General features: G+C 45.0%; 1 protein-coding gene across 2 annotated transcripts in view; it reads left to right on the top strand.

Annotated features, from left to right (window-relative positions):
* Positions 1-13,222, top strand: part of LOC129823564 (guanine nucleotide-binding protein G(olf) subunit alpha) — a 175,307-nt gene that overhangs the window by 135,644 nt on the left and 26,441 nt on the right. For both annotated transcript variants that reach the window (XM_055882393.1, XM_055882394.1), the window contains exon 9: positions 998-1,128. In XM_055882393.1, coding sequence (XP_055738368.1) covers positions 998-1,128 — 131 coding nt within the window. The remainder of the gene's footprint in view (positions 1-997; positions 1,129-13,222) is intronic.

The following is a 13,222-nucleotide window of genomic DNA, read 5'->3' as shown; positions in this document are numbered from 1 at the left end:
TTGTTGCCTCACAACCAGGAATTAAAATGGATTTTAAGGGGGGGGGGGGGGGGGGGGGGGTTGTATCATTTGATTTACACAACATATTTTTATTGTGAAACAAACAAGACAAAAAAAATGGAGATCTTGAGCATGCATAACTATTCCCCCCCCCCCCCCCCTCAGCTCCTTCAGGGTTATCTTTGGTCTCTTTGTTGCCCCTCTGAATAATGCCATCCTTGCCTGGTCTGTGAGTTTTGGTGGGCGGCCCTCTCTTGGCAGGTTTGTTGTGGTGCCATATTCTTTCAATTTTTAATAATGGATTTAACGGTCTTCCGTGGGATGTTCAAAGTATCTGATATTATTTTATAATAATTTTATATAATTATACATTTTTATAATTATAATTTATAATTATCTACCCTGATCTGTATTTCTCCACCACTTTGTCCCTGACCTGTTTGGAGAGCTCCTTGGTCTTCATGGTGCCTCTCGCTTAGCGGTGTTGCAGACTCCGGGGCCTTTCAGAACAGGTGTAAATATACTGAGATCAGGTGACAGATCATGTGACACTTAGATTACACACAGGTGGACTTTATTTAACTAATTATGTGACTTCTGAAGGTAATTGGTTGCACCAGATCTTATTTAGGGGCTTCATAGCAAAGGGGGTGAATACATATGCACTTTTCAGTTTTTTAAAATGTTTTATTTATTTTTTGAAACAAGTAATTTTTTTCCGATTTCACTTCACCAATTTGGACTATTTTAAATTTAAATTACAGGTTATAATGCAACTAAGTAGGAAAAAACGGCCTAGGGGGGGTGGTGAATACTTTTGCAAAGGCACTGTATATAATAATATATGCTGTTTATCAGACACTTTCGTCCGAGGTGATATATGCGTTTGTCACCTAAGGACGGTTCCAGGAAGTGAAGCCTCTATCCCGGCGTTGTGTGTCATGCTCAACCACGCTGTACCATTTCTAATGCTGTTGTTTTGTGTGTTTATCTCCAGGTGGTTACGCACTATATCGGTCATATTATTTCTGAACAAGCAGGACATGTTGGCTGACAAAGTATTAGCTGGGAAATCCAAAATTGAAGACTACTTCCCTGAATATTCTCGCTACACCATACCACATGAAGGTAGGCAGTACTACAGTACTACACCATACCACATGAAGGTAGGCAGTACTACACCATACCACATGAAGGTAGGCAGTCTACAGTACTACACCATACCACATGAAGGTAGGCAGTCTACAGTACTACACCATACCACATGAAGGTAGGCAGTACTACAGTACTACACCATACCACATGAAGGTAGGCAGTACTACAGTACTACACCATACCACATGAAGATAGGCAGTACTACAGTACTACACCATACCACATGAAGGTAGGCAGTCTACAGTACTACACCATACCACATGAAGGTAGGCAGTACTACAGTACTACACCATACCACATGAAGGTAGGCAGTACTACAGTACTACACCATACCACATGAAGGTAGGCAGTCTACAGTACTACACCATACCACATGAAGGTAGGCAGTACTACAGTACTACACCATACCACATGAAGGTAGGCAGTACTACAGTACTACACCATACCACATGAAGGTAGGCAGTACTACACCATACCACATGAAGGTAGGCAGTACTACAGTACTACACCATACCACATGAAGGTAGGCAGTACTACAGTACTACACCATACCACATGAAGGTAGGCAGTCTACAGTACTACACCATACCACATGAAGGTAGGCAGTCTACAGTACTACACCATACCACATGAAGGTAGGCAGTACTACACCATACCACATGAAGGTAGGCAGTACTACAGTACTACACCATACCACATGAAGGTAGGCAGTACTACACCATACCACATGAAGGTAGACAGTACTACAGTACTACACCATACCACATGAAGGTAGGCAGTCTACAGTACTACACCATACCACATGAAGGTAGGCAGTACTACACCATACCACATGAAGGTAGGCAGTACTACAGTACTACACCATACCACATGAAGGTAGGCAGTACTACAGTACTACACCATACCACATGAAGGTAGGCAGTCTACAGTACTACACCATACCACATGAAGGTAGGCAGTACTACACCATACCACATGAAGGTAGGCAGTACTACACCATACCACATGAAGGTAGGCAGCCTACAGTACTACACCATACCACATGAAGGTAGGCAGCCTACAGTACTACACCATACCACATGAAGGTAGACAGTACTACAGTACTACACCATACCACATGAAGGTAGGCAGTACTACAGTACTACACCATACCACATGAAGGTAGGCAGTCTACAGTACTACACCATACCACATGAAGGTAGGCAGTACTACAGTACTACACCATACCACATGAAGGTAGGCAGTACTACACCATACCACATGAAGGTAGGCAGTCTATAGTACTACACCATACCACATGAAGGTAGGCAGTACTACAGTACTACACCATACCACATGAAGGTAGGCAGTACTACAGTACTACACCATACCACATGAAGGTAGGCAGTCTATAGTACTACACCATACCACATGAAGGTAGGCAGTACTACAGTACTACACCATACCACATGAAGGTAGGCAGTACTACAGTACTACACCATACCACATGAAGGTAGGCAGTACTACAGTACTACACCATACCACATGAAGGTAGGCAGTACTACAGTACTACACCATACCACATGAAGGTAGGCAGTACTAGAGTACTACACCATACCACATGAAGGTAGGCAGTACTACAGTACTACACCATACCACATGAAGGTAGGCAGTACTACAGTACTACACCATACCACATGAAGGTAGGCAGTCTACTACACCATACCACATGAAGGTAGGCAGTACTACAGTACTACACCATACCACATGAAGGTAGGCAGTCTACAGTACTACACCATACCACATGAAGGTAGGCAGTACTACAGTACTACACCATACCACATGAAGGTAGGCAGTACTACACCATACCACATGAAGGTAGGCAGTACTACAGTACTACACCATACCACATGAAGGTAGGCAGTCTACAGTACTACACCATACCACATGAAGGTAGGCAGTACTACAGTACTACACCATACCACATGAAGGTAGGCAGTCTACAGTACTACACCATACCACATGAAGGTAGGCAGTACTACAGTACTACACCATACCACATGAAGGTAGGCAGTACTACAGTACTACACCATACCACATGAAGGTAGGCAGTACTACAGTACTACACCATACCACATGAAGGTAGGCAGTACTACACCATACCACATGAAGGTAGGCAGCCTACAGTACTACACCATACCACATGAAGGTAGGCAGTACTACAGTACTACACCATACCACATGAAGGTAGGCAGTACTACACCATACCACATGAAGGTAGGCAGTCTACAGTACTACACCATACCACATGAAGGTAGGCAGTACTACACCATACCACATGAAGGTAGGCAGTACTACAGTACTACACCATACCACATGAAGGTAGGCAGTACTACAGTACTACACCATACCACATGAAGGTAGGCAGTACTACACCATACCACATGAAGGTAGGCAGCCTACAGTACTACACCATACCACATGAAGGTAGGCAGTACTACAGTACTACACCATACCACATGAAGGTAGGCAGTACTACACCATACCACATGAAGGTAGGCAGTACTACACCATACCACATGAAGGTAGGCAGTCTACAGTACTACACCATACCACATGAAGGTAGGCAGTACTACAGTACTACACCATACCAGATGAAGGTAGGCAGTACTACACCATACCACATGAAGGTAGGCAGTACTACAGTACTACACCATACCAGATGAAGGTAGGCAGTACTACACCATACCACATGAAGGTAGGCAGTACTACAGTACTACACCATACCAGATGAAGGTAGGCAGTACTACACCATACCACATGAAGGTAGGCAGTACTACAGTACTACACCATACCACATGATGGTAGGCAGTCTACAGTACTACACCATACCACATGAAGGTAGGCAGTCTACAGTACTACACCATACCACATGAAGGTAGGCAGTACTACAGTACTACACCATACCACATGAAGGTAGGCAGTACTACAGTACTACACCATACCACATGAAGGTAGGCAGTCTACAGTACTACACCATACCACATGAAGGTAGGCAGTACTACAGTACTACACCATACCACATGAAGGTAGGCAGTCTACAGTACTACACCATACCACATGAAGGTAGGCAGTACTACACCATACCACATGAAGGTAGGCAGTACTACAGTACTACACCATACCACATGAAGGTAGGCAGTACTACACCATACCACATGAAGGTAGGCAGTCTACAGTACTACACCATACCACATGAAGGTAGGCAGTACTACAGTACTACACCATACCAAATGAAGGTAGGCAGTCTACAGTACTACACCATACCAGATGAAGGTAGGCAGTACTACAGTACTACACCATACCACATGAAGGTAGGCAGTACTACAGTACTACACCATACCAGATGAAGGTAGGCAGTACTACAGTACTACACCATACCACATGAAGGTAGGCAGCCTACAGTACTACACCATACCACATGAAGGTAGGCAGTCTACAGTACTACACCATACCACATGAAGGTAGGCAGTACTACAGTACTACACCATACCACATGAAGGTAGGCAGCCTACAGTACTACACCATACCACATGAAGGTAGGCAGTCTACAGTACTACACCATACCACATGAAGGTAGGCAGTACTACAGTACTACACCATACCACATGAAGGTAGGCAGTCTACAGTACTACACCATACCACATGAAGGTAGGCAGTACTACAGTACTACACCATACCACATGAAGGTAGGCAGTACTACAGTACTACACCATACCACATGAAGGTAGGCAGTACTACACCATACCACATGAAGGTAGGCAGTACTACAGTACTACACCATACCACATGAAGGTAGGCAGTACTACAGTACTACACCATACCACATGAAGGTAGGCAGTACTACACCATACCACATGAAGGTAGGCAGTACTACAGTACTACACCATACCACATGAAGGTAGGCAGTACTACACCATACCACATGAAGGTAGGCAGTACTACACCATACCACATGAAGGTAGGCAGTCTACAGTACTACACCATACCACATGAAGGTAGGCAGTACTACAGTACTACACCATACCACATGAAGGTAGGCAGTACTACAGTACTACACCATACCACATGAAGGTAGGCAGTACTACACCATACCACATGAAGGTAGGCAGTACTACACCATACCACATGGAGGTAGGCAGTACTACAGTACTACACCATACCACATGAAGGTTTGGCAGTACTACAGTACTACACCATACCACATGGAGGTAGGCAGTACTACAGTACTACACCATACCACATGAAGGTAGGCAGTACTACACCATACCACATGAAGGTAGGCAGTCTACAGTACTACACCATACCACATGAAGGTAGGCAGTACTACACCATACCACATGAAGGTAGGCAGTACTACAGTACTACACCATACCACATGAAGGTAGGCAGTACTACAGTACTACACCATACCACATGAAGGTAGGCAGTACTACAGTACTACACCATACCACATGAAGGTAGGCAGTACTACAGTACTACACCATACCACATGAAGGTAGGCAGTCTACAGTACTACACCATACTACATGAAGGTAGGCAGTCTACAGTACTACACCATACCACATGAAGGTAGGCAGTACTACAGTACTACACCATACCACATGAAGGTAGGCAGTCTACAGTACTACACCATACCACATGAAGGTAGGCAGTCTACAGTACTACACCATACCACATGAAGGTAGGCAGTACTACAGTACTACACCATACCACATGAAGGTAGGCAGTCTACAGTACTACACCATACCACATGAAGGTAGGCAGTACTACACCATACCACATGAAGGTAGGCAGTCTACAGTACTACACCATACCACATGAAGGTAGGCAGTACTACAGTACTACACCATACCACATGAAGGTAGGCAGTACTACAGTACTACACCATACCACATGAAGGTAGGCAGTACTACACCATACCACATGAAGGTAGGCAGTCTACAGTACTACACCATACCACATGAAGGTAGGCAGTACTACAGTACTACACCATACCACATGAAGGTAGGCAGTACTACACCATACCACATGAAGGTAGGCAGTACTACACCATACCACATGAAGGTAGGCAGTCTACAGTACTACACCATACCACATGAAGGTAGGCAGTACTACACCATACCACATGAAGGTAGGCAGTACTACACCATACCACATGAAGGTAGGCAGTACTACAGTACTACACCATACCACATGAAGGTAGGCAGTACTACACCATACCACATGAAGGTAGCCAGTACTACAGTACTACACCATACCACATGAAGGTAGGCAGTACTACACCATACCACATGAAGGTAGGCAGTACTACAGTACTACACCATACCACATGAAGGTAGGCAGTACTACACCATACCACATGAAGGTAGGCAGTACTACAGTACTACACCATACCACATGAAGGTAGGCAGTACTACAGTACTACACCATACCACATGAAGGTAGGCAGCCTACAGTACTACACCATACCACATGAAGGTAGACAGTACTACAGTACTACACCATACCACATGAAGGTAGGCAGTACTACAGTACTACACCATACCACATGAAGGTAGGCAGTACTACACCATACCACATGAAGGTAGGCAGTACTACAGTACTACACCATACCACATGAAGGTAGGCAGTACTACAGTACTACACCATACCACATGAAGGTAGGCAGTCTACAGTACTACACCATACCACATGAAGGTAGGCAGTACTACACCATACCACATGACGGTAGGCAGTACTACACCATACCACATGATGGTAGGCAGTACTACAGTACTACACCATACCAGATGAAGGTAGGCAGTACTACAGTACTACACCATACCACATGAAGGTAGGCAGTCTACAGTACTACACCATACCACATGAAGGTAGGCAGTACTACAGTACTACACCATACCACATGAAGGTAGGCAGTCTACAGTACTACACCATACCACATGAAGGTAGGCAGTACTACAGTACTACACCATACCAGATGAAGGTAGGCAGTCTACATTACTACACCATACCACATGAAGGTAGGCAGTACTACAGTACTACACCATACCACATGAAGGTAGGCAGTCTACAGTACTACACCATACCACATGAAGGTAGGCAGTCTACAGTACTACACCATACCACATGAAGGTAGGCAGTACTACAGTACTACACCATACCACATGAAGGTAGGCAGTACTACACCATACCACATGAAGGTAGGCAGTCTACAGTACTACACCATACCACATGAAGGTAGGCAGTACTACAGTACTACACCATACCACATGACGGTAGGCAGTACTACACCATACCACATGATGGTAGGCAGTACTACAGTACTACACCATACCACATGAAGGTAGGCAGTACTACAGTACTACACCATACCACATGAAGGTAGGCAGTACTACACCATACCACATGAAGGTAGGCAGTACTACAGTACTACACCATACCACATGAAGGTAGGCAGTCTACAGTACTACACCATACCACATGAAGGTAGGCAGTACTACAGTACTACACCATACCACATGAAGGTAGGCAGTACTACACCATACCACATGAAGGTAGGCAGTACTACAGTACTACACCATACCACATGAAGGTAGGCAGTACTACAGTACTACACCATACCACATGAAGGTAGGCAGTACTACAGTACTACACCATACCACATGAAGGTAGGCAGTCTACAGTACTACACCATACCACATGAAGGTAGGCAGTACTACACCATACCACATGAAGGTAGGCAGTACTACACCATACCACATGACGGTAGGCAGTACTACACCATACCACATGAAGGTAGGCAGTCTACAGTACTACACCATACCACATGAAGGTAGGCAGTACTACAGTACTACACAATACCACATGATGGTAGGCAGCCTACAGTACTACACCATACCACATGAAGGTAGGCAGTACTACAGTACTACACCATACCACATGAAGGTAGGCAGTACTACAGTACTACACCATACCACATGAAGGTAGGCAGTACTACAGTACTACACCATACCACATGAAGGTAGGCAGTACTACACCATACCACATGAAGGTAGGCAGTACTACAGTACTACACCATACCACATGAAGGTAGGCAGTACTACAGTACTACACCATACCACATGAAGGTAGGCAGTACTACAGTACTACACCATACCACATGAAGGTAGGCAGTACTACACCATACCACATGAAGGTAGGCAGCCTACAGTACTACACCATACCACATGAAGGTAGGCAGTACTACAGTACTACACCATACCAGATGAAGGTAGGCAGTACTACAGTACTACACCATACCACATGAAGGTAGGCAGTCTACTACACCATACCACATGAAGGTAGGCAGTACTACACCATACCACATGAAGGTAGGCAGTACTACACCATACCACATGAAGGTAGGCAGTCTACAGTACTACACCATACCACATGAAGGTAGGCAGTACTACAGTACTACACCATACCACATGAAGGTAGGCAGTACTACAGTACTACACCATACCACATGAAGGTAGGCAGTCTACAGTACTACACCATACCACATGAAGGTAGGCAGTACTACACCATACCACATGAAGGTAGGCAGTCTACAGTACTACACCATACCACATGAAGGTAGGCAGTCTACAGTACTACACCATACCACATGAAGGTAGGCAGTACTACAGTACTACACCATACCACATGAAGGTAGGCAGCCTACAGTACTACACCATACCACATGAAGGTAGGCAGTACTACACCATACCACATGAAGGTAGGCAGCCTACAGTACTACACCATACCACATGAAGGTAGGCAGTACTACACCATACCACATGAAGGTAGGCAGTACTACAGTACTACACCATACCACATGAAGGTAGGCAGCCTACAGTACTACACCATACCACATGAAGGTAGGCAGTACTACAGTACTACACCATACCACATGAAGGTAGGCAGCCTACAGTACTACACCATACCAAATGAAGGTAGGCAGTACTACACCATACCACATGAAGGTAGGCAGTACTACAGTACTACACCATACCACATGAAGGTAGGCAGTACTACACCATACCACATGAAGGTAGGCAGTCTACAGTACTACACCATACCACATGAAGGTAGGCAGTCTACAGTACTACACCATACCACATGAAGGTAGGCAGTACTACAGTACTACACCATACCACATGAAGGTAGGCAGTCTACAGTACTACACCATACCACATGAAGGTAGACAGTACTACACCATACCACATGAAGGTAGGCAGTACTACACCATACCACATGAAGGTAGGCAGTCTACAGTACTACACCATACCACATGAAGGTAGGCAGTACTACACCATACCACATGAAGGTAGGCAGTACTACAGTACTACACCATACCAGATGAAGGTAGGAAGTACTACAGTACTACACCATACCACATGAAGATAGGCAGTACTACAGTACTACACCATACCACATGAAGATAGGCAGTACTACAGTACTACACCATACCACATGAAGGTAGGCAGTACTACAGTACTACACCATACCACATGAAGGTAGGCAGTACTACAGTACTACACCATACCACATGAAGATAGGCAGTACTACACCATACCACATGAAGGTAGGCAGTACTACACCATACCACATGAAGGTAGGCAGTACTACACCATACCACATGAAGGTAGGCAGTACTACACCATACCACATGAAGGTAGGCAGTACTACAGTACTACACCATACCACATGAAGGTAGGCAGTCTACAGTACTACACCATACCACATGAAGGTAGGCAGTACTACAGTACTACACCATACCACATGAAGGTAGACAGTACTACAGTACTACACCATACCACATGAAGGTAGGCAGTACTACAGTACTACACCATACCACATGAAGGTAGGCAGTCTACAGTACTACACCATACCACATGAAGGTAGGCAGTACTACACCATACCACATGAAGGTAGGCAGTCTACAGTACTACACCATACCACATGAAGGTAGGCAGTACTACAGTACTACACCATACCACATGAAGGTAGGCAGTCTACAGTACTACACCATACCACATGAAGGTAGGCAGTTCTACACCATACCACATGAAGGTAGGCAGTACTACAGTACTACACCATACCACATGAAGGTAGGCAGTACTACACCATACTACATGAAGGTAGGCAGTACTACAGTACTACACCATACCACATGAAGGTAGGCAGTACTACACCATACTACATGAAGGTAGGCAGTACTACAGTACTACACCATACCACATGAAGATAGGCAGTACTACAGTACTACACCATACCACATGAAATAGGCAGTACTACACCATACCACATGAAGGTAGGCAGTACTACACCATACCACATGAAGGTAGGCAGTACTACAGTACTACACCATACCACATGAAGGTAGGCAGTCTACAGTACTACACCATACCAGATGAAGGTAGGCAGTACTACAGTACTACACCATACCACATGAAGGTAGGCAGTACTACAGTACTACACCATACCAGATGAAGGTAGGCAGTACTACAGTACTACACCATACCACATGAAGGTAGGCAGCCTACAGTACTACACCATACCACATGAAGGTAGGCAGTCTACAGTACTACACCATACCACATGAAGGTAGGCAGTACTACAGTACTACACCATACCACATGAAGGTAGGCAGTCTACAGTACTACACCATACCACATGAAGGTAGGCAGTACTACAGTACTACACCATACCACATGAAGGTAGGCAGTACTACAGTACTACACCATACCACATGAAGGTAGGCAGTCTACAGTACTACACCATACCACATGAAGGTAGGCAGTACTACACCATACCACATGAAGGTAGGCAGTACTACAGTACTACACCATACCACATGAAGGTAGGCAGTACTACAGTACTACACCATACCACATGAAGGTAGGCAGTACTACACCATACCACATGAAGGTAGGCAGTACTACACCATACCACATGGAGGTAGGCAGTACTACAGTACTACACCATACCACATGAAGGTTTGGCAGTACTACAGTACTACACCATACCACATGAAGGTAGGCAGTACTACAGTACTACACCATACCACATGAAGGTAGGCAGTACTACACCATACCACATGAAGGTAGGCAGTCTACAGTACTACACCATACCACATGAAGGTAGGCAGTACTACACCATACCACATGAAGGTAGGCAGTACTACACCATACCACATGAAGGTAGGCAGTACTACACCATACCACATGAAGGTAGGCAGTACTACAGTACTACACCATACCACATGAAGGTAGGCAGTACTACAGTACTACACCATACCACATGAAGGTAGGCAGTACTACAGTACTACACCATACCACATGAAGGTAGGCAGTACTACAGTACTACACCATACCACATGAAGGTAGGCAGTCTACAGTACTACACCATACTACATGAAGGTAGGCAGTCTACAGTACTACACCATACCACATGAAGGTAGGCAGTCTACAGTACTACACCATACCACATGAAGGTAGGCAGTACTACAGTACTACACCATACCACATGAAGGTAGGCAGTACTACACCATACCACATGAAGGTAGGCAGTCTACAGTACTACACCATACCACATGAAGGTAGGCAGTACTACAGTACTACACCATACCACATGAAGGTAGGCAGTACTACAGTACTACACCATACCACATGAAGGTAGGCAGTACTACACCATACCACATGAAGGTAGGCAGTCTACAGTACTACACCATACCACATGAAGGTAGGCAGTACTACACCATACCACATGAAGGTAGGCAGTACTACACCATACCACATGAAGGTAGGCAGTCTACAGTACTACACCATACCACATGAAGGTAGGCAGTACTACACCATACCACATGAAGGTAGGCAGTACTACACCATACCACATGAAGGTAGGCAGTACTACAGTACTACACCATACCACATGAAGGTAGGCAGTACTACACCATACCACATGAAGGTAGCCAGTACTACAGTACTACACCATACCACATGAAGGTAGGCAGTACTACACCATACCACATGAAGGTAGGCAGTACTACAGTACTACACCATACCACATGAAGGTAGGCAGTACTACACCATACCACATGAAGGTAGGCAGTACTACAGTACTACACCATACCACATGAAGGTAGGCAGTACTACAGTACTACACCATACCACATGAAGGTAGGCAGCCTACAGTACTACACCATACCACATGAAGGTAGACAGTACTACAGTACTACACCATACCACATGAAGGTAGGCAGTACTACAGTACTACACCATACCACATGAAGGTAGGCAGTACTACAGTACTACACCATACCACATGAAGGTAGGCAGTACTACACCATACCACATGAAGGTAGGCAGTACTACAGTACTACACCATACCACATGAAGGTAGGCAGTACTACAGTACTACACCATACCACATGAAGGTAGGCAGTCTACAGTACTACACCATACCACATGAAGGTAGGCAGTCTACAGTACTACACCATACCACATGAAGGTAGGCAGTACTACAGTACTACACCATACCAGATGAAGGTAGGCAGTCTACATTACTACACCATACCACATGAAGGTAGGCAGTACTACAGTACTACACCATACCACATGAAGGTAGGCAGTCTACAGTACTACACCATACCACATGAAGGTAGGCAGTCTACAGTACTACACCATACCACATGAAGGTAGGCAGTACTACAGTACTACACCATACCACATGAAGGTAGGCAGTACTACACCATACCACATGAAGGTAGGCAGTCTACAGTACTACACCATACCACATGAAGGTAGGCAGTACTACAGTACTACACCATACCACATGACGGTAGGCAGTACTACACCATACCACATGATGGTAGGCAGTACTACAGTACTACACCATACCACATGAAGGTAGGCAGTACTACAGTACTACACCATACCACATGAAGGTAGGCAGTACTACACCATACCACATGAAGGTAGGCAGTACTACAGTACTACAC

This window comes from Salvelinus fontinalis, chromosome 26, assembly GCF_029448725.1.
Source record: "Salvelinus fontinalis isolate EN_2023a chromosome 26, ASM2944872v1, whole genome shotgun sequence".
In the NCBI taxonomy this organism is placed as follows: Eukaryota; Metazoa; Chordata; class Actinopteri; order Salmoniformes; family Salmonidae; genus Salvelinus; species Salvelinus fontinalis.
The sequence above is the reverse complement of the archived record's forward strand: the minus strand, read 5'-3'. Positions and strand labels throughout refer to the sequence as shown.